Source organism: Triticum urartu, chromosome 2 (assembly GCF_003073215.2).
Source record: "Triticum urartu cultivar G1812 chromosome 2, Tu2.1, whole genome shotgun sequence".
NCBI lineage: Eukaryota > Viridiplantae > Streptophyta > Magnoliopsida > Poales > Poaceae > Triticum > Triticum urartu.
This window is the reverse complement of record NC_053023.1, coordinates 384,206,569-384,229,829: the sequence shown is the minus strand read 5'-3', so window position 1 is coordinate 384,229,829 and position 23,261 is coordinate 384,206,569. Positions and strand designations below refer to the sequence as shown.

Here is a 23,261-nt window from a genome sequence, read left to right as displayed (position 1 = left end):
CAGAGAAGTAATGTATCATATCCTGGGGACTACGCACACAACCAGGAGCAAGAGTATTAAACCATATCTTAGCATCACCCTTTAACGAGAAAGGAAACAACTTAAGAATATAATAGTAGCGAATTTTTTCCTCATGAGCGGATAGGGTGGCTATATCATTCAACTTAGTAAGATGTGCCACAACGGTTTCATATTCATAACCATGGAAAGAATCAGATTCAACCAAAATAATTAACTCAGGATCTACGAATAATTCATAATCCTTGTCAGTAACAAAGATAGGTGAAGTAGTAAACTTAGGATCATATTTCATTCTAGCACTCAAAGATTTTTCTTTAAGCTTACATAGTAGTTTCTTAAGATCATCTCTATCATTACAAGCAAGAAATTCCCTAGCTATCTCTTCATCCATAACATAACCCTCAGGTATCTTAGGCATTTCATATCTAGGATAGCTAGACCCAATAGGTGACTCATAATTTTCAGTTTCAATAATTTCATCAGTTTTAGTAATTTCATCAGTTTCAGCATTCTCAAATTCTTTAGCTTTAGCAAGTTGTTCATCAAGAAATTCATCTAGTGGCACAGTTTCATCAAGCAAAGTACTAGCATCATTCATAGCAGAAGTAGCATCATCAATTACTTGCGAAATACCATAATTAATAGCAGGTGGTGGTGTTGCAAGCTTACTCAAAACAAAAGGTGAATCAAGTGCAGAGCTAGATAACAATTCCTTACCTCCCCTCATTCTAGAGGGAACAATCTTGGTTCTATCATCCTTAAGATTCTTCATAGTGATCAATAGATATAAATCCCAAGTGACTTAGCAAATAGAGCTATGCTCCCTGGCAACGGCGCCAGAAAAAGGTCTTGATAACCGACAAATATAGGGGATCGCAACAGTTTTTGGTGGTAGAGTATTCAACCCAAATTTATTGATTCAACACAAGGAAAGACAAAGAATATTTGCAAGTATTAGCAGTTGAATTGTCAATTCAACCACACATGGAGAACTAAATATCTGCAGTAGAGTGATCAGTAGCACAGTAATATGGTAGTTTGATAGCGATAACAATAATAGTAGCAGTAATGGTAACAGTAGCAGCAATAGTTTTGTTTCAACTGTGATAGTAGCAGCAATAATAATAATTTAGCAAAGAACTAGCTCCAATTCATCGTGTAACCTAGGCATTGGATCGGTGATGGATAATTATGTTGGATAACATTCATCATGTAACGGTTATAACCTAGGGCGACACAGAACTAGCTCCAATTCATCAATGTAATGTAGGCATGTATTTCGTATATAGTCATATGTGCTTGCGATAAGAACTTGCATGACATCTTTTGCCGTACCCTCCCGTGGCAGCGGGGTCCATAAGGAAACTAAGGGATATTAATGCCTCCTTTTAATAGAGAACCGGAACAAAGGATTAACACATAGTGGATACATGAACTCCTCAAACTACGGTAATCACCGGAAAGAATCCCAACTATTGTCACCTTGGGGTATGCGGATCATAACACGTAATAGGTGCGTATAACTTGCAAGATAGGATCAAGAACACAAATATATTCATGAAAACATAAAGGGTTCATATCTGAAGTCATGGGACTCGGGCCCTAATGATAAGCATTAAGCATAACAAAGTCATAGCAACATCAATCTCAGAACATAGTGGATACTAGGGATCAAGCCCTAACAAAACCAACTCGATTACACGATAAATCTCATCCAACCCATCACCGTCCAACAAGCCTACGAAGGAATTACTCACTCCCGGCGGTGAGCATCATGAAATTGGTGGCAAGGAAGAGTTGGTGATGATGATGACGACGAATTCCCCTCTCCGGAGCCCCAAATGGACTCCAGATCTAGCCTCCCGATGAAGAACAGGAGGTGGCAGTGGCTCCATATTGTAAAACCCGATGAAACTTCCTCTCTTATTTTTTTCTCGGGAATTATGAATTTATAGTGCCGAGATTAGGGTCAGCGGAGCCTCGTGGGCCCCACAAGCCACTAGGTGCACCCAGGGGAGTGTGCGCACCCTGGTGCCTCATGGGCAGCAGGTGGCCCCCCTCTAGTGGGTTTTTGTTCCAGTACTTTTTACTTATTCCATAAAAAGATCTCCAAAAAAATTTGTCCAATTCCGAGAACTTTTATTTCTGCACAAAAAAAACACCATGGTAGTTCTGCTGAAAACAATGTTAGTCTGGGTTAGTTTCATTCAAATCATGCAAATTAGAGTCCAAAGCAAGAGCAAAAGTGTGTGGAAAAGTAGATACAAAGGAGACGTATCACTGTTTTTTGTGTGCATGTTTTTGGTTTTCCATAAAATCCATACCTACATAAGTCCAAACACGATGACACTTTTGATGATTCTTTCTGGATAATAAGAGACCCTAGAAGCTTCGGGGAGGACGAGAAGACGCACGAGGGACCCACAAGGCAGGGGCGTGCCCTATCCTGGCTTGTTGGCCCCTCGTGGCCCTATTTGCCCTAATTCTTGGCCTATAATTTCCCGAATATTCAGATACCCTCAAAGCAAAACCCGAAAGAATTTTATCGCTGTTGCAAGCCTTTGTTTCGAAGCAATCCCATTTGGAGTTGTTCCAGTACGTTGCTAGAGGAGGGAATCATTGGGGAGGCCATCTTCATCAACCTTGCTGCCTCCACGATGATGTGTGAATAGTTCCCTTAGGACCTACAGGTCCATAGTTCTAGCTAGATCTCTCTCTCTCTCTCTCTCGCTTCAATATAATAATCTTCTTTAAAATCAACCGATGCAATTTTTTGCGGTGTGTTTGTTGGATCTGATGAATTGTGGGTTTATGATCAGATTATTCCTTGATCTACTTTGGATCTCTTGAAGTTTCCCCCTTGTGTAATTTTATAACTATGTATGCTTTTCAATCTATGAGTCCTCTTTGGCCAATTGGATGAGTAGGTCTTCAGAGGGAGTGGTACATAGTAGTGGGTTCAACCTTGTCGTGATCTTGCCCTGTGAAAGGAAGGATGAAGGCACATATTTTGTTGTTTACACTAAGGGTAAAATGATGGGTGTTGTTCATATTGATTGATCTTTTTCTGTCTACATTATGTCATCTTTCTTATTGCGTTAATCTATCTATCATGAACTTGATACTTTGATATGCATGCTGGATAGCGGTTTTGGGTGGAGTAATAGTAGTAGATGCAGTTGGATTAACGGTCTACTTGTCATGGACGTAATGCCTATGTGAGATTATGCCATGAATGATCAGAACTATTACTATGCGCAATTCTATCAATTGCCCAACAATAATTTGTTTACCACACCATTTTCTATGCTTTCGAGAGAGCTACCACTAGTGAACTACGGCCCCCGAGTCTATTCTCCGACAATAGAAAAGCCTTTATTGATCTCTATTTTCTCTTTTACCTTTTGTTACTTTGCTAACCACTATCTACTTTTAATCTTGTAACTGGAAAGAACAAGGGGAATGAAAACCCTCTTGCCTTTGCTGGGTGTAAGCAATTGTTGTGTTTGTGTGCAGGTACTGCTAATGTTGTTAGTGTGGTGCCTCCTACTGGTTCGATAAACCTTGGTTCTTAATTGAGAGAAATACTTTCTGCAGTTGTGCTACATCACCTTTCCTCTTCGGGGCATCCAACAACTCCTATGGGAGAAGCAACCGTCGGTTCAGGGACGCCACGTGGTCACAGATGGGCCCAGGGGCAACACATGGTCGTACTGTTAGAGCCAGATCGGGTTGTCATCATGCGTCGAGCACAGGAAAACTTCACGACTAAGGAACGACCACGATGGAATATTTCTGACGAACAGTCCAGACACTTGCTAGAGGCCGAGGTGATCCTAAAACTTTTTGGGAAAAATTCGACAGCCGAAGATTAGATACAGGAGACGAATTCGATGAACTAGTTTTCAAGACTAGCAACAAAGATCTCCTCGGAAGAGCCGAAGCGCGCCCAGACTTGAAGAGCGATTCAGGGGCTACTAATGGTGTCTCGGCTAGGGGGTGTCTCACCACGTCGTCTCTCGGCCTGGCGGGACTGGCCGAGGACCCCCATGCCAGTTCAGGAGTGGGGCACATCAGCCGACCCATGGCATATCGATGGAAGGCTCCTGAAGGCTTTTCATGTACTACAAGAAGTAGATTCCTCAGAGACGTTGTTTCCTTATACGTGACCGACTAAGATATTTTAACCCTGGACCCCCTGGTGTCTATATAAACCGAGGGGTAGGGCTCGTAGAAAGACAACAATCTTAGGGTAGATCATATGTACTTTGTACTCCAACCCAAAGAATAAACACAAGCAAGACGTAGGGTATTATCTCCTCGGAGTGCTAGAACTTGGGTTGAACCTCGTGTCCTTGGTACCATCGCATCTAGACGCTTAGTTCAGGACCCCCTACCCGAGATATGTTGAATTTAGCTCTGTCATGTGGCGATGGCGGGGCAAAGACGCTTATCCTTCTTGAAGGTGCTATTGCAGAATAAGTTGACTTAGTCACAGGTGTTTATTTCATGGTTATGTGCATCACAATGTTACACAGGCCACGGGTTTAACCTTCTTTTTTTAAAATAATCTTCTACTCCCATAAAAAGTAACAAAGCCTCTATCACTTTAGATAATGATCATGTTTGGCCGCTAGAGCCTAATAATGACACTATGATTGTATCTTGGACTATTTTCTTTATAGTAAAGAGTCACCATTTCCCATCAAAAGGAAAAAAGATAATCTCCCTCTATGAGTGAATAACCAATTAGGGCAACTCCATTGCCGAGCATCAAAACACCTTTAAATGCCTGGACCATGTGGTCCGAACACTTTTTGCCATCCAATATCGTGCATAAAATATCTGCGAACCGGTCCAAACTTTTGAAATCCCACAAATTGGAAGCAAAGCTGGGAGTGGTCTGTGGGTGTTCGGACCTCCGCCACGTAGGCGTACAACAACTAGGACCCACACAAAACCCACCTCTCTCGTCCCACTCCACCCCCCACTCCGCTCTCGGTCTCGGCACCGCATTGATGCCGACCCAGAACATACATGATTGGTCACTGCCGCATGGCGACCAAACAATACAACATTTGCAACAAGGCAGCGGCCAAGAAACTTGCTCCAGCCTGGTCTCCGCGTTGCATTAATGCCGGCTCAGAGCGGACATGATTGGATCGTACGGTTTCCTACCGCATTCATACATGATGAACATCCGTCCGTCTGCCCGACATTCACGCTGACGCGACAAACGAGAAGCCAATTCTAGTGGAACACGTTCAAGGCGTCGCTCCGCCAGTCTAGGCGTTCGCTACTATTTAAAGCCCATCGGCCACGGCACAAACCCTACCACCTCCAAGAGCTATCTTCCTCTGCCCGAGACGTCGACGCACCACCCATTCCCTCTTCTAACATTGCGAGCAATGGCTGAGACTCACTATGCGTGGTGGAAGACCTTGTCACCACGAAGTCATGGCCGAGGTGCACAATAGGGAAGCCCGACGCTCGGACCTAGGCATCATGGATGAGCAATAGGTGATGCTCGAGCCCATGCGCTGCGCCCGCACTATTCGCTGCGAGTGGTGCAACTTCGTGTCATGGATCCAGAGCGCAACCGCCTCTTCGACAAGATCGTGACGAAGGCGGAGGCGGAGGAGGTGCAGGTGGTGGCTGACACGCCCAATGCCAACATCACTAGCTCCACATCATTCACGTCAGCCCACAATGATCATGAGGCCATCATCGATCTCACCTCCAACAGCTCGATCGTCGACCTCACCTTCAACCGCGGTGTCCAAGGCCAGGCAAACTCCGACCAAGAATAGGACACATGCCCGCATATGACAGAGTAGACTAGGGCCAAATCCTTTTGCTATGTAAAAAATTCAACATTTTGTTCATTCGGGTTTGATTGTGTCATAGTTCTACAGTTGGAATTTGGTTTATCATTGGATGAAGTGCATTGCTGATATTGATCCCAAGAAAAAAGACAGTAGATACAACTAGTCCATAAATAGCCAGTCAAAGCACTGTAAAAAGAGGATAGGTTCGATCTATGGTCATTGAGGGCCTCCTAAAAGGATCTACTAAGTTCATCGAGTTGTTCTAAAGAATCAAAACAGTCGGTTATTAACGGAATTCCTTGTCGGCAACCACTGCCCGCTTTTTTATTCGGTAATGCTAACTGGTGATCGTTTATTGGGAAGTCGTTTGATTGAGATCAAGCGATGACAATTTTTTTTAAAAAAACTTGCCTTCTCTAAGAAAGAAATATCATAGTAATCTGAAAAAATGTTGTCCTCTATAACTAAAATTGTCAAACATTTGCACATCGGGTTCGATGGCCACCCCCTATCCGTGCGGACAGGCAGATATTAGGTGATAACACCCTTCACATGCTCCCATGATCCAAATTTTGAAAAATCACGTTTAGATGTTTCAAAAAATCCAAAAAAAAATTATGGATGTTCACGAGATATATTTTAATATCTCCTAAAAACTTCAGATAAAAATAAAAATATACATTGAAAAACAAAAAAGACAAATCCACATGTGAATAGTGTCATTTCTGAAACTATTCATGTTGTCTTCTTTTTACACTATTCATTCTGAATTTGTATTTTTTCACTCCATGTGTGTTACGAATTTTGATCTGAAATTTTTAGGGATGATAGACATATATGTCTTGTGAACATCCAAATTTGTTTCAGAATTTTTTGAAACATCTAAATACAATTTTTCAAAAGTTAGAGCATGGTTGAAGGGTGGCATCACCTGATATTTTCCCCCGCGAGGACATCTGGTGTTCTCCGTTTTGTGAACCGCGCGTTGGAGTTGCCCTTCATCCGCTGCTGTCCGCATCCTCTGGCTCGTAGTCGTAGGACACGGACCCGGCTTCAGCCCGGCACGTCCTTCTCCACCGCGCATCCCATCTCCTGGCGAGCGGCCGGTCACCGGCAGCCACATCGCCGTCCATCGCCTCCGCCGCGCCACCGAGTCGATTGTGTCAAACAGATCCCCAATTCGCCGCATCCGACTTGATGGACGACCGCCGAAGAGGCGAGCGGGAGGTGAACCGGTGGCATACAGGTCCTGAGGAGGCGCGTGAGAGGGACTCCGGCTCCTCCTCCCCGGCTGCCATCCTCCTCTTTGCCCTCATCGGCGCCACTGTCACCACCGCTGCTGTACGCCCCCCCCCCCCCCCCCCCCCCCCCCCCCCCCCCCCCCCCCCCCCCTCCCTCCCGGCCGCGCGTTCTGTAGCTCTAATTCGAGACGCGACAGTACTTTGTAGGGTGTGCGACGCTGCTTTATTGTTGCTGTAGCGTAGATGGACAACGTTGAACTGAAGCAAACTCATGAAATGATCATTCACTTAACAGTTACTCCACTTGTGTGTTACCGATGCATTTAGGTAATGTGATTGTGCATCTGTTTCTGGGAGTGTTTGCAGGTTGGTCAACTGCGCCGCACCTTTGGCTGGTTCTACACTCAGGTATATGAGATGCTCATCTTGTGATTCTGAAATTCAACATTAACCAAATTGTAAGCAGCATTGGGAGAGATAGTTAAAATCGTTTTCTTTCACTGAAGCTTAGCAGATCAGAACCATATGTCTACTGGGAAGACATACCTCGTGGGCCGAATAGGTGTGGTGATGCGTGGCGATATTACCGGAGGACGCGTGAGACGAACGAGGATCAGAGGAAGAGAGTGGTCGGTTCCTTACTTGCATATAGGAGATTAGGATTGTTTAATGTTTTTCTGGATATTTACATTTCAAAACTTATGCTTTCATTTCACTGTAGGTGCTAAAAAGTGTAGTGTTGTGAATGCCTCAAAACTTGCTTCTGAATTATTAAGATTAACTTCAGAGAACATGAACGGCTTTAAAGGTTAATACAATGTTGTTATAAACCAGCTGAAACTTTTATCCCCTCAAGTTGAAATCGTTGATCTTACGAAAATTTCGGTGAAGCAACCACACCATTTTCTTAATTATAGAGCCACTATGTTAGTCTCATATTTATGTGCTGATATGTTTCAACTAATCATCAACCAACATTAGCGCTTTCTGTAGGAACGCATCATGCACATGCAAGATATGTTCAAGAAGGAGAGAAGTAAATGCCGGGATTATCGGACTCGCAATGGCCATAATCCAACCTATAATCAGCATAGTCGAAGAGAAGACTGGTATGAAGATGCAGAAACATTTTATGCCAATCGAAGAACAAATTTTAGATCAAGGCCCAGGGAAGCTATGCAGTACAGTATGTCACATCACTATTCTGTCTTGGGCCTAAACAGGTATATCATAAAAGCTCTTCATGTACTTTCTAGTTGTGTATGATGATAGTTGAGCTTGTATGAGCCACTTTCATACGACATTGGTCCTTCGGCCCATGTTTTCTCGTTAGATGTGCAACATGTTACAGATATAGGTTACATGTAAGTGTCTCCCTTCTCCTTAGTTTTGTTCTACCAGCTGTTCTTAGATTGTCCCATACTCCTTAGGTTTAGTTTACCAGCTGGTATCTGACTCTCTTATGCTGAACTTTATAGAATCCTGAATTATTGCCGCACATTCTGGATAAATTTCTCTTGCCTGGAAATTTATATACTGATACAGACATATGTTATACTCATAATTTTCTCATCGGTAAGATTTCTACTTTTTGTTACATAGGTCAAGACCAGAACCATTTTCAGATGCTGAGATTAAGGTGTGTCTTCTTTTACTTTGTCATTTCATGACATAGAATTCTCAGCTGAAAGATTGCCGTTATTTTCTGATATATTCTGTAGCACTTGCACTTTAGTCTTGTAGGTGAAGACAAAGTAACTAAAACGTTTTCGTTCTTACTAATCACACTGCACTTTCCTTTGTACTCGGTACAATTCTGAACAACAACAACAAGTTGGGGTAGGCTAAAGTTGAAACCCATAAGATCTCGAAACCAAGTCATGGTTCTGGCATGGGGATAGCTAACTTCCATGCACCTATGTCCATGACTAGTTCTTTGGTGATACTAGATGATGCCCCGCGCGTTGCTGCGGGAACCTTGATAAAACAGATGCATAAATAGATGCTAAAAAATAAAAATATTGCAGTCTTCTTTAAGATTGCTCTCAGTTTATATTTTAAAAACAATAAAGCATGTGAATCATGTGATAAAATGTTATATAAAAAGAGAAAACTATTGGATTGAAGTTAACGGGGTGCCTACATAACAAAAATGTATAACATGACCTACATATAATTGCTCCAAACATCCAACGTATGCACATCTTCGCCCACACAAAAAATAGTGAAACAAATTGACATGCATGATTGTTGAGGTGGCATGGTTGCATGGATACATTAGTGCACAAATTATAACTTATGACCACATGCATGACTTGATGATGTGGCATAGTTGCATGATAAGGAAAAATATATAGTGGGCTGCAACTATTTAAGAATAGAGGATTCCAGTCCTTCAGATCTCTTTTTATGGACACCTCCCATGCCAAGTTTGGTCTACCCTGACCTCTCTTGACATTATCAGCACGTTTTAACGGTTTAACCGTCTGCGATGCATTGACGCTTCTAGAGGCCTACGTTGTATATGCCCAAACCATCTCAGATGATGTCGGGCAAGCTTCTCTTCAGTCGGTGCTACCCCATTGAGACCACGTATCTCATCATTTCAGACCCCATCCTTTCTTGTGTGGTCACATATCCATCTCAACATGCACATCTCTGCTATACCTAACTGTTGGACATGACGCCTTTTAGTTGGTTTACATTCAACGCCGTACAACATCGTAGGTCGAATCACCATCCAACTTTTGTGGCACTCTTGTCAGTGAGGACGCTAGAAGCTTGGCGCCACTTCATCCATCCAGTTTTGAGTTGATGGTTCACATCTTCATCGACATCACCATCCTTCTGCAACATTCCCCAAATATCGAAAGGTGTCCTTGTGAGGTACCATCTGCTCATCAAGGCCTCCTCCTCATGCCTAGTAGTACTGAAACTGCACCTCATGTACTCAGTTTCAGTTGTACTAAGCCTAAAACCTTTCGATTCCAAAAGTCTGTCTCCACAGCTGCTCACCATCAAAAGATATGGGTCTAGCTGCTGCCCTAGCAAGAAAGAATGGGAGAATGAGTTGTGCCTCGAGAATTTTGTTATCAAGATAAAGGGAAGTTCTTCATTTGAAGAGTTAGTTGGCTGGCCTACCGGTCCGCAAATGTAGAGACAGAGATAGAGGTTGCCTCTCTTCTGGAACTGCGAAACCAAAGGAATCTGTTAACACCCATCTGACTATCATCGACTAGCACCTCATCATCCGCAAAGAGCATACACCATGGGATTTCTCTTTGTATATCCCTTGTGATCTCATCCATTACCAAAGCAAAAAGATAAGGGCTCAAAGCTGACCCTTGATGAGTCCTATTTTAATTGGAAAGTCGTTAGTGTTGCCATCACTTGTTGGAACACTTGTCACGACATTATCGTACATGTCCTTCATGAGGGTAATGTACTGTGTTGACACTTTGTAGTTCTCCAAGGCCCACCGCACGACCTTCCGTGGTATCTTATTATAGACCTTCTCCAATTCAATGAAGACCATATGCAGGTCCTTCTTTTGCTCCCTGTATCTCTCCATCAGTTTTTGTACCAAGAAAATCGCTTACATGATCGACCTCGCAGGCATGAAACCAAACTGGTTTTTGGTCATGCTTGTCATTCTTCTTAAGCGATGCTCAATGAGTCTGTCCCATAGCTTCATTGTAGGGCTCACCAGCTTAATTCCACAGTAATTAGTACAACTTTAGACATCCCCGTTGTTCTTGAAGGTTGACACTGATATACTCTGCCTGTATTCTTTGGGCATCTGTTTGACCAAAAAATGAGGTTAAAAAGCTTGTTAGCCATACTATCGTTATGTCTCCAAGGCCTCACCTCAATGAGGATACAATCAGAGCCCAACGCCTTGCCTCCTTCCATCCTTATAAAACCTCCCTGACCTCAGACTCCTGGATACATCGCACAAAAATGTCTATTGGTATCATCAAAAGAGTCGTCCAGCTCAATGGTAGAGCTCTCATTCTCTCCATTGAACAACTTGTCAAAATACTCTCGCCATCTATACTTGATCTCCTCGTCCTTCACTGGAAGCCGATCTGCTCCGTCCTTGATGCATTTGACTTGGTTGACATCTCTTGTCTTCCTCTCTTGGATCTTGGCCATCTTATAGATGTCCCTTTCGCCTTCATTCGTGTTTAAACGTTGACGCCTCATACGCATGACCCCTTGCTTCATTCATAGCTCCTTTGCTGTCTTTTTTGCCACCTTGTACTTCTCTATGTTGTCTGCACTCCTATCCAGGTGTAGGCGTCTGAAAGAGTCTTTCTTAATAGCCTTCTGGACATCATCGTTCCACCACCAGGTATCTTTGCTTCGCTTTTGCTTCCCCTAGCCGCCCCAAACTCCTCTGAAGCCACCCCCTGAACGCAACTCGCAATCTTCATCCACATATTCTTTGCATCACCTCATTCCTCCCAAGGGCCCTCCTTAATAACCCTCTCCTTGAAAGCCCGAGCTGTCCCCCCCTTCGATTTTGGCGCGCTTATCTCACTGTAGACGAATCCAAAAGCGGAAGTCAACCACCACAAGTTTATGTTGAGGGACAACACTTTCTCCGGGTATCACCTTACAATCTAGGCATGTCTTCTCTTCTTGAGAGGACGAAATCAATCTGGCTGGAGTGTTGATCACTACTAAAAGTCACTAGATGGGGTTCTCTCATTCTAAAGAGGGCGTTAGTTACGATCATCTCGTAGGCTAAAGGGCAGCTTAAAGACATTCTCTCCTTCTTGATTCCTGCTGCCATAACCCAAGCCCCCATGCACCCCTTAAAACCTGTGTTAGATGTACTCATGTGGCCATTGAGGTCTCCTCCTATGAAGAGTTTCTCGCCAATAGGTGCACTGCTAACCATGTCCTCTAGGCCTTCACGGAACTCCCTCTTGGTGCTCTCATTGTAGCCTACTTGTGGGGCATACACGCTGATAACATTAAGAACTAAGTCCCCACCTTGACTAGGATAATCCAGTCCCCTTGCCTCTTGACGTTTATCACTCCCTACTTGAGGCTATTGTTGATCAAGATGCATACTCCGTTCCTTTTTTTAGTTGTCCCCGAGTACCACAGCTTGAAGCCGGTATCCTCCACCTTCTTCACCTTTTGTCCCTTCCATTTGTTTTCTTGGACGCATAGGATATCAACACCTCTCCTCACCACTGTATCAACTAACTCCCGTAACTTAACCGACAGGGACCCTACGTTTGAGCTACCTATGTGGATCCTACTAGGCCCGGCTAGCTTCCTTACCCTTCGCACTCGTCGAGTCAAATGTGAAGACCCTTGCTCATTTTTCAGTACACTCGGGCGTCAATGTAGCACGCCACTAACGATGCGACGACCCGAACTTTGCTCACTTATCACCGTATCTAGATCAAGATACGGCGCGCCACCAAGGGGGTGACGGCGCGTTCCTTGCCCATTTAATACCACACTCCGATATGGCGCGTCGCTAAGAGGGTTACGCCCCAAAGATGTTCTTCTGGGTTTCATCTCCATAAGAGTCTGAATTTTGATGTTGGCTCGCCAAGCCTATCACAAGCATCCTCCACCCGGGCTTGGGACCGGCTATATTGAGACAACATCGGCGGAGTTGATATTACGCTAAAATGCATTTTAGAAATTTAAGGGCGTGTTCAGATCCCCTCCAGCTTCTAACTCCACAGATGATTTTGACCTGAACGCATGGCGGTGGCAAGTTGCTGTAAATTGGGCAAACTCCAGATTTTCCTGTCGGTGAAGCTGGGCCGACCGAGCTCCTGGTTTTTGCGCTGCAATTGGGCTGCCTCCAGCCAGCCCAATCTGCGACAAACAGGCCACAACCCTTCAAGCTGGGCTGTAGCCCTGAGAGAAGTTGCTGATGCAGCCGAACGGATCTGGGATCGCTACCTGGAGCTAGAAGCCACGAAGAGAAACTGGATCGTAGAGTTTTGTGAAGCTGAAGGGGACCCAAACACGCCCTAAGAACTGACATTTGCTTAATGCATCTCTTATGTGCATCGGTGGCCACTAGTTAATGGAGACATAGTTTACTGCCGAAGGGCGTGTTTGGTAGCCAGTCTCACCCTAGCATCGTTGTTCTCCTGACACATGCTGAGTGCATAGAACTACACTGTTTGATAGCTTGTATGTGCTGAGACATGCTGAGCTGAGAGCAACTCTAGCAGAGTCGCCATAAGTGGCCGATCGCCATAATAACTGCCCGTATGGCAATGATTTTGGCCGAAATGGGTGGCCTAGCAGAGCCGCCATCCTGCGCTCGACCACCGTATGTTTTGGAGGCCGCTCCAAATTGAGCGTGTGAGCAGGGGGGGGGGGGTGGGGGGGCCCGCCCTCCGGGCTGCGGGGGGGGGGGGGGAGTTTTACCTCTCTCGTCCTCTTATGTGGCCTCTCTTCTCTCACTGCCAATGGCACAGACAGCCGTACCAATCCTGCCTCGCATCTCAGCCGGAAACAGGCCAATTAATGGAGGCCGCTGCTTGGTTAACTCCTCGTGCTATTTCCTGCCTCCTTTTCTTGTCGCCCGCCATGTTTACCACCGCGCGTGCTATTTCTCACCATCAGCCACCCACGGCTATAAAAAGGCCGGCGCTTTCCCGTCCTAGCTCATCTCCCCACCGCCCCAGCTCCGCTTCACTTTCCTCGCTTTACCATGTCGCTTCCCCTGCAGCCGGACTAGGTGCCGCCGTTGGAGGAGGAATGGATGCTGGACGAGGAGGCAACTGCCCTCATCGCAGAGTGGGATCACTATGGCGCGCTGGAGCCTGGAGGATCCTGCCTTCCTCGCTGACAAGGAGTGGGTCAGTGGGATCCCCGGTACGGGCTGGATTGGAATCCCCAGCATGGCTACGGTAGGATTCCGCCCTCATCGCCGACGGTGCCGAAACACTAGGCCCCATGTCAGGTTCCTTGCCACTTCACTGTGAAGGAGGCATGGGATGAGCGCTATGCCGCCTACGCCTTGGCCATCCGCCCCAGCCAAATCTTCAAAGAGACCCTTGTGACATCCTAGCTTAAAAGAAATGATAGATTACTCATATCAACAAGGCGCATCTTCTTTCTGGAAGCACATCCACAAAGAAGTTCCCGGTTAAGCGTGCTTGGCCGGGAAGTAATTTGAGGATGGGTAACCAACCGGGAAGTTCGTCCCCGTTTTTTTTTGAGCAATCAAAGACAGTAGGAGAGGCTCCTACTGACGTTTTTATAAAATAACAAGTGTTACAAGGTTATCCAACATCCATGGTAGTGGTGTCATTTTGGCCCCTAGCCAACTTGGAGGGCCATCTAACACGTTTACATGTGGATGTGGTGATGTGTACAGAAGCAGCAAAAGTTTTTTAATTTACAGAAGCTACAAAGTCTTGGATGGGCACCACTAGGGAGGGCTTGACTCTGTATGAGAAGGATCAGATCAGATTTGAACCTCCTTTTCCAGGATTGAACCGAGTGGGGGATTCTTCTGAAGATTTTATCGTTACGCTCTTTCCATATGCACCATGCCGCAGTCAGGAAGACCTCCATGAACAAAGGGCCTATCCATGCTTCCTTTCCAGAGTGTATTTTTGCCAATCTATCCCCAGCATCCCCCCAGTGTATGTTGATGGAGTTGCAGCAATTGGCGCTGAACGGGCAGTCGAAGAAAAGATACTCCACTGTTTCCTCCGTCGCCCTGTCGCAGAGGGCACAGTTAACCCCATCTGCTACGTTCCAATGTCTCCTTTTTATCATGTTTTTGGTATTTATTCTGTCCGCCGCAAGTAGCCACGCGAATACCTTAATTTTCATCGTAGATCTGGATTTCCATATCCATCGGAACACCGCATCTGCCTGGATATCTTTGAAGTAGAAGGCGTCGTATTTTCAGGCCGAGTATTTGGCACTCCACACACATGTCCAAGAATCGTGTATCGATCCATCAAGTGTTGTGTGCGCAGTGATTGCTTGCATTTCCCTGATCTCTTCAGTGGCTTGTTGAGACACAGGCACATGGAACCCCTCGCCAAGTGATGTCATGGAAAGAAATGTGGCTACGAAGGTATCCTCATCCCTTGCATACGAGAACGCTCGGGTACGCTGTTTCCAACGTTCGGTCCTGCCACATGTCCTTCCAGAACAGAGTCACGTCTCTTGCCCCCACTGATACCCCGGTGCGTATGAGTGAGGATAAAGTGTGCAGAAAAGACTAGTGTCGGTCTGTGGGCCAAGTTTGTCGGTCTGGATGAGAGGCTGGGGTGTTATAAAATGGTATCAGAGCCATATCAGCCTGGTACTTGTGGTGGAAAAGACGCAAATTGGTACATAATGAGACTACTCAGAATGCACAACAGATATTCATGGGGATACGTGCTCTCACTGCCAATTTTGTTAATGCCTCCTCGCCGAAGGCTTCCATAAAAAGAGGATGATGGTCTAGCCCCCGCCAGGGTTTGTTAAACTTAACGTTGACGCTTCTTTTGACCATGGCTTTCTCAGGGGTACGACGGGGGCGGTCTTAAGAGATGATAAAGATAGGTTCATCGGTGGGGGAAATGGTAAGATTGATTGATGTGCAGATGTGTTGATGGCTGAAGCTTTGGCTTTAAAATTTGACCTATCACTTGCGCAAAGGACGGGTTGCAATCACATAATTATTAACTCAGATAATATGGAGGTGATTGATACCATGAACGAAGGAGGACGATCGTCGAGGGCAGCAGCTGCAATTTTTTATGACTGTTTTCACTTAGCTTGCGATTTTCTTATTTCTAAATTCAAGCATTGTAATAAAGAAGCAAATAAAATTGCTCATGAACTTGCCAAATCGGTTAGATTTTCTTTCATTTCTGATTGGTTCGAGGAACCACATAATGCAATTGTACCAATCTTCATAAACGATGCAATGATTATTTCTAATGAGTAAAGCTCGAACTTTCTTTCAAAAAAATGGTATTAGAGCCGACAAGTTACATAGGCATGTGTGGGTCGGTGGCACACGACATGGCACTGGATGCATAGACGTGTGCTGAGGGGAACGTTAGTTGCCCAAACTACAAAATAGCGAACAAGTTATGCACGAGTGCCAGCTTAGCACAAATTAATTTATTACTCCCTCAGTCCCAAAATATAAGATTGTTTTTTAAGCTAACATAGCTTGGAAAATGATCTTATATTACGGGACGAAAGGAGTATTTTGTACTAGTTGCCTTTGAGCCACGCCGCAGGCCACAGGCAGGCAAATCTGGGGACCCCCGTTCCCAGAACGCCGACAGTAGCCCCCGGACCCAAGGCGCGTCCGGACTTGGCCGTGCAGGAAAGCGGAAGGGCAAGAGCGAAGCGCCGCGGGCCCTAACAGCCCGCGGCCTTGGGCGCCGCACGGCAGTTGATTGGACTTGGGCGGCACTATTCCCCCACGCCCTCCTTATCTTGCGCCTTGCTAGGCGGACCTGTAGTCGTACACAGCCGTTCCCCTTTTATCGCTCGAGCACTTCCTGTCCTTCCTCCGTTCGAACCCTGGTTTCTGTTTTCAATTCAATCTCGAATCCTTTCCCCCCCTTTTTTCTATCGCCATGGCCCCGACGAAGAAGGGAAGAAGGAAGAATCCCGTGTCTCCGCCTCGCCCGCCGCTGTTGGCGGCCCCCGCCGTTGGCGGCCCCCGCCGAGGGTTTGGGTAAGGTCAGCTTGGCTCTGGCCACCATTTTCAATGAATGCGAGAGAACGACGGCCTGGCCCGCGTTCCACTTCTTCATCGGCAGGATAGTTACCGAGGTCCCATATTTCGCCGACGCCCTGTGGGCAAGTCTGGTTCCCCCTTTTTCTGATTTCTTCAATGCCGTGCTCTCCCACTATCAGATCCACATGCTGCATCTGAGTCCTGAATCCATCACCCTTCTTTCGGTCTTCGCTTCGTCTGCGAAGCCATGGTGGGCATCCCTCCTTCGGTTGCCTTGCTGCGCCACTTCTTCTCGCTGCATCTTGTCGACCCTACCCAATGCTGGGCGTGCGTAAGCTTCGTTGCCGCGCCAGAGACTGCCGCCTCTGGGATTGACTTCAAGCTCCCCCTGTCCGCGGTTGGGTTCCGCGAGCGGTGGCTGTATGTGGACGCAGGGGTGCCCAGCCCCCTGCTAACGGAGCCGACCTCGCCTGCTGTCCCCAATTCTGGCTGGGGCCAGGTGGCGCTTGAGAGCCCCCGACTCGTCTTCGTCTGGCGCCGCTTCGTGCTCTTAAGGTCGCTTGGCGTGACAGCGCCCAAGGTGGTGAAGGAGTTCCTGCTATGCCGCGTTGCTCCTCTTCAACGCCACTCTCGCCGGATGTGGGCCTTCCGTGGGCGCGAGGATAGTATGAGGCTCCAGGAAGAGGACCTGGCTCCCGAGGTGCTGAAGACGGCGCTCTTGACCCTGGCTGGGGACCCCAACCCTGGCAGCGTCCGGCAGGGAGGGGCCTTGCTGTACCTCTGCCAGAGCAGGGTCGACTTTGTGAAGCAGATGCATGCCTTTGATGAGTGGGGGCTGCGCCCCGCCGGCCTTCAGGGGTCTCGCGGTGGTGGTGACTGCCCTTCCAGTCGGCCAAGGCGACTCGTCCTCGAGTGGCGGAGCAGGGAGGTACGAGGCGCCAGAGGCCAAGGGGGCTCCCGGCGTGGTGATGGCACCGGGCGAGGCTCATGAGGAAGCAGTTATCGGGGCCCGTACCGCTGAGGCTGAGGGTGACAAACAGCTGCCCTCTGCGCCTATGACTGGGGCCCCTGAGGCTCCAGCTGCTCCTCTTGGGGAGGCGATTGGCGGCGCACATCAGGCAGGCGCCCCTAACGCTGATCGTCTTGACGCTCCATCTTCGTCGCAGGTCGATCCCTGCGCCCGACTCTTAGACCGCTTCCGCGTGGACTTTGGGGCTCTCCGGAAGAGAAGGGAGGCCTTGGGCGACGGTTACCCTTGTCGCCCGCTGAAGCGCAGAAAGTACTTCGCCACTGATGAGTAAGCCTTCTCCTTTCCCTGCTCCTGATCCTTCCGTTGCTCTTACTGACCCTTGCTCCGCAGGCCCCTTTCAGCCGAGCTTGCTGAGACGGCTGAGGAGCCGTCCCCTTTGGCTTTGCCCCCTCCACCGTCCTCGAGCGCCCCAAGCAGCGGAGCCCTTGTGGCGAGGGCGATCGAAGAGGCGAACCATTCCGAGGCGTATCGTTGCCCCGCGCACCTCGCGATCCTCCTTTGCGAGCCTTCTCGTGGCATAGCCAACCTGCCATGGGCTTCTCGCCTGGTCGTGGACTGCGATTGGCTGAGGCGCTTCCTGCGCTCTTCTCCTGAGGTCGGGCTGGCCCCAGGCTGGGCTTCTGACGCGGCGTGCCCGACCGTCGCGAGGGTGCCACCCCCAGCCCCCAGCCCGGAGGGGGGGCGCTGACCTGCAGCCCCCGGCGCTTGATTGGGGCAGATGATGGTGTGGAAGACGTGCTTGAGCGCGCTCGGGAGCGTCGCGCTCTCCGCCAAGGATTCCTTCGAAGGGCGACTGACGCAGTGAGCCTACTTGGTGAGGAGCTTGCTGATGAAGACGCGCGCCTTGAGGCCGAGGGCCTGCGCCTGGCTGCAGAGAGGCGCGAGCTGGAGGGCGCCATCGCCCTTGCGCGCCGTCAGCGCGACCTTGATGAAGCAGAGGCCAAGACGTTGTTGGTGGCCTCTCGGGAGGCCCGGTCTCGGGCTGCTGAGGAAGCTCGGGAGGCTGACCGGCGGCGAACGGCTGCAGAGGAGCGGGCTCGGGAGCTCCTGGCCTGGTGCCACTCGCTGGAGGAGCAGGTGGAGCTGCGCGAGGCAGCCCTCGCGTCGATGAGGGTGGCCTCCGGCGACTCGGCGAAGCTCCAGAAGCGTGAGGAGGCGCTGACGCTGGAAGCCGTCGAACGTACCCGCGAGTACGAGCGTCTGGAGACGAGGAAACGCTTGGTGACGCAGGCAGAGGACGATGTCGCTGTACAGGAAGCCCGTGTCCTGGAGGAGATCGGATGTCGGGTGGCGATGGTGCATTTGAACCTCGAGCACGAGTTTGAGGAGAAGCTGGGGTTGATCCGGGCCGAAGCCGAAGGCAGGACTGCTGCCCTGAGGGCCAAGCTGGAGGAGGTGACGCGGCGGGCCGATACTTCTCGGGCCGCCCTTGAGGTGGCGCAAGGTGGGCTAACCACCTCCCAGGCTGAGGTGCTCCTCCTTCGCCAGCGGGTGGAGGAAGCTGAGGCCGTCGTGCCCCAGAACGCGGACGAGATACGTCAGCGGCGGCTCCTGGAGCATGAGCACGGCCCCATGCTGATCACGCTCCGGGAGAGAGCCAACGCGGCCTTGGGCAACATCTGCAAGGAGACCGTCGGCAAGCCGCACGCGGTTAACTACGCGGGCAATCTTCAATTCTTTACTGACGTGGTGACGCAGCTAGAGGCGCGGTCGATCAGGGCTGACAGGTTGGTGGAGGAGAGGAGCCGCGCCCTGCTCAGTCGCGCCTTTTCTCGTGTCTTCAGCCATCTCCGGAGCATGGATCCCCACTTCGATTTCGACGCCGCCATCGCCCCAGTCCCCCAGGCCGTCCGAGGTGAGCTGGCGCACTGGGTGGAAGACCATGTGGAGGCTCTTATCAGGGCCTTCGCCTCGGACAACGACGATGTGATCGTGGCGGCCGACGAGGGCGGCGTGACGGGCGGCCCTGACACCGTTGGTGGCAACGCGAGCAGCGGTGGCGAGTTTAGCGACGCCAGCAACGGCCCTGATGGCGCTCCTGAGGACGCATTGGGAGATTCATCCAACTGATTGTGCATCGTTTCTGCTTACCTTGTATGAATAGAACTCAGGTTTTGGCCTGATAGCTGTGAGAGCATTTTGGAGGGGGAGCCCCTCATGTAAAACTTGTGTTTATCGTATCAGTAGAAGCTACATTGCCCATGCGCCCGCGCCAAGTGGTTGGCTTAAGCGACGCGCTGATCGACTAATTTACTTTTGTCCCGTGCTGGCCCTGGAGCAGCCCGCAGGAGGCTGTGGAGCCCGGAGTGTTTCCTGATTGAATCCGTTGGACCTGCAGTAAGACGCCCTCCTGAGAGGACGCGGCGGCGGCAGTCTGGGCTGCGCGCAAGCTAGGCCTGACCCGGCTCGCGAGGGGCTCACGAGGGGAGGCAGCTGAGGCGAAGCGGTAACCGAAACGCGAGAAATTGCTCGAACGAGACTAAGCACCCTTTCCCCGAACACACGCAAATCTCAAATTCGAATCCAACTTGAATCCAACGGAGAAAAGCGGCAACCAAAGGGAAGAGCAACAAAAGCAAACAAAAGGCCGCGTCCGGCACCTAGTCTAGTCTTGAACGTCTTCTCATCAGCGCGGAGCTAAGTGCTGCCACTGGGCGTGGGAGGGAGCCCCAGGGCCTGAGGCCGGCACCCCTGAGACTCCGGGGCGTGTACAGCCCCACTCATTATTATGTGAGAGTGTCACGGGGCGGCGAGCTTCACAGGCACTGGGCCTTCTTCACAGGTACTGGTCTTGCTTCATATCGCCAGATGAGGGCCCCGCCTTGTGCCACACTCTAGTGCCATCAGCAACGACCGGAAACCAGGACGCCGCCCGATGGGGTAGAGCGGTCGCCAGCGGTTCCCCCGACGACCACGGGTCCTCCGCCGGGGGCAGGCCCTGGGGCACCTCCCCAGTGGAGGGTCTACCTCCTGAGAACGCCTTGCTCCGAACGCCGCGGTGGCGATGTCGGATCCCTGCCTCTCTCCTGCAGCCCCCTGCGCCCTCCTCCCGAGGGGTAGGAGACTGTGGGAGCGGGGCAGCTGCTCGCTGCGGTGACCTGCACCTCCTGTGATCCATGGTTAGCGTATACCTGCTCCTGAAGAATTAGCGGTACCCGATAATCGTTGCCTCCAGCGTGGCCAGTGGGACCGTCCCGGGGCTCCTGGAAAGGCTCATGCCACGCGGTCCTGCCTGACGCGCCCATCGTGGGGTGGCAGCGCGGCCGCCCACTGGGGCCACGGGTCGCGTTGAGTCCTTCTTCGCGGACCGGAGGCGGGGGCAGCGCCGCCGCCGGTCCGGCGCTGACAGCTTCTCTAGCGTCGGAGTAGCCTTGGAACCCGCGGGTGCGCGCGGGGCCCCCGCGTGGGTCGCCCTGGGCTTGAGATGGGAGCTGGGTGGAGAAGGGGTGAACCCCCGAGGCGGCGAAGCCCAGGAGCTCTGCCACTCGCTCCAGCAGCACGTCGTGACCGCCCTCCAGCAGTCTGCACTGCAGCAGCTCTCGGGCCACCGTGAGTGCGGCTCTCGAGTTCGCCTGCTCCCGGCGGGTGTACGGTGTCGTGGTCGCGGCGTGATTGGAGGCCCTTGCTGCCGACCGCGCCTGCCGCGGTGTAAGAGTTGTCGAAGCCTGACCGCGTCGCCCGCGGCCCGCAGCGCCCTGCGGACCGCGAGCTGCCTGGGGCACGGGGTCGCCCAAGGCGAGCGGTTCTGCGCGGGCGGGCCACGCAGCCCATGGGTCTGGGTTGCCCTCCTGGTCGCCGGGCATGATGATGACGACGCGATGGGGCACGGAGTGGTGGAAGACGAATTCCGGCGCACCCTACCTGGCGCGCCAAATGTCGGATTTCGGGTTCCGGCAGACCCTTGAGGTTCGAACACTGGGGTGCGCGCGGAGATTGCGCCTCCTACCTTCCTGCACCCCTCCGCCACGCTAGGATCAAAGCTATGAAAAGAACAACACAAGGGACACAGGGTTTATCTGGTTCGGGCCGCCGTTGTGGTGTAATACCCTACTCCAGTGTGTGGTGTGGTGGATTGCCTCTTGGGCTGATGATGATGGACAGTACAAGGAAGAACAGCCTCGCGAGGGTCTGTTCTTGGCTGGGGCGATGAACTGCTGGGAGGAGTTCAGCCACCTTTCTCTATCTCTCTCTCTGCCTACCACCTCTCTACTTGTCGAGCCCTTGGAGGGGACTGAGCCGAACCCTTTGCTACGTGGGTGGACGGTCCTATTTATAATGGCCCTGATCCTCTCCTCAAATATTGAGCGGGAAGGGAGCCAACAATGGCGGGCTAATTTGAAGGGGGACAGCAAGTATCAACTATCCTGACAAAAGTAGTCTTCGCCTGCGCAAAACTCTGGTGATGACGCCGTCTTGGGCCCCATGGTGACCTCCGTCTCGTAGTCCTCCTGGTCTTGGTCTCGTTGCACCGAAATGACAACCTTTGCCTGATGCCTCGGTACTCCACGGCTGTGCTTGCCCCCTTTGCACCAAAGAGGAAAGGAGGACACTGCGTGGGCTGGCTCCTGCCTGGCGCCCTGAGTCGTCATGGTTTGCGTCACGGGCACCTCGCGAGGTACCCCGCCTTGATCTCTCCGCCTCCTCGTGAGCCAGCCTGACGAGGCCATGCCTGAGGAAGCTCCGTGTCGTCCGCCCCGTGAGGCTTGGCCCCTCACGAGGGTCTTGAGTTTGTGTTGGTGAAGACGGGCCGTGCTGGGCTCCCTTTGAGCCACGCCGCAGGTCGTAAACAGGCAAGTCTGGAGACTCCCGTTCCCAGAACGCCGACAATTTTGTCCGCTGTGCAACTCTGAGTGTGTTTTACATTTATTTTTCTCCGTTCCTATAAGATGGGTAAAGCTTTTAGGGAGCCATATATGTCTTGCTTACTTCCTTAATGATATGCATTCATTTCAGAATGCGTTTAGGAGAAAAGCAATGGAATACCATCCAGACCAAAACCAAAAGAACAAAGGTAAATGCAGTTCCCTTTTCTATAAAGCTAGAATATGTCCACTGTATGTGTGCTGATGTCATAATCTGTCCCTTGGCAGCGGTTGCTGAGGAAAAATTCAAAGAGGTCATGGATTCTTACGAAGCAATAAAATTAGAAAGGCAAAATGGAAGTTGCTGAGCAAACTCATGATGCGGGACTTGCATCTTGGCGTTTGACACAAAGATAAAATATGTCCAAAAATCCCTTCTATTTTGTATCTTATTGATTTAGTACGTAGCAACAAATGGCCCTTTTGTTATGGGCTCTGATCCTCTAGCTGGCCGGTTAACTATGTTTTTTTTTAAATTGAGTTAACTATGGGCCCGGTTAACTATGTTTTTTTAATTGAGTTAACTATGGTTCAAGACAAGCTGATGGAGACAACGTGTTTAGTACGTGGAAAAGTTTTGCT

The 23,261-nt window shown here is 49.9% G+C and overlaps 1 protein-coding gene across 2 annotated transcripts; it reads left to right on the top strand.

Annotated features, from left to right (window-relative positions):
- Window positions 1–6,813: 6,813 nt before the first annotated feature.
- Window positions 6,814–23,224, top strand: LOC125537442 (dnaJ homolog subfamily C member 7-like). Of its 2 annotated transcripts, none has more exons than XM_048700759.1 (7): window positions 6,814–7,190; window positions 7,457–7,498; window positions 7,597–7,719; window positions 8,084–8,313; window positions 8,693–8,729; window positions 15,611–15,669; window positions 22,771–22,809. In XM_048700759.1, the coding sequence occupies exons 1-6, from the start codon at window positions 7,047–7,049 to the stop codon at window positions 15,638–15,640; spliced, it is 606 nt and encodes a 201-aa protein (XP_048556716.1). In that variant the 5' UTR covers window positions 6,814–7,046; the 3' UTR covers window positions 15,641–15,669; window positions 22,771–22,809. The 2 variants fall into 2 exon arrangements, with proteins under 2 accessions (XP_048556716.1, XP_048556715.1); XM_048700758.1 differs by lacking the exon at window positions 15,611–15,669 and adding an exon at window positions 22,908–23,224 and having other exon boundaries at window positions 6,816–7,190; window positions 22,771–22,828.
- Window positions 23,225–23,261: the final 37 nt, after the last annotated feature.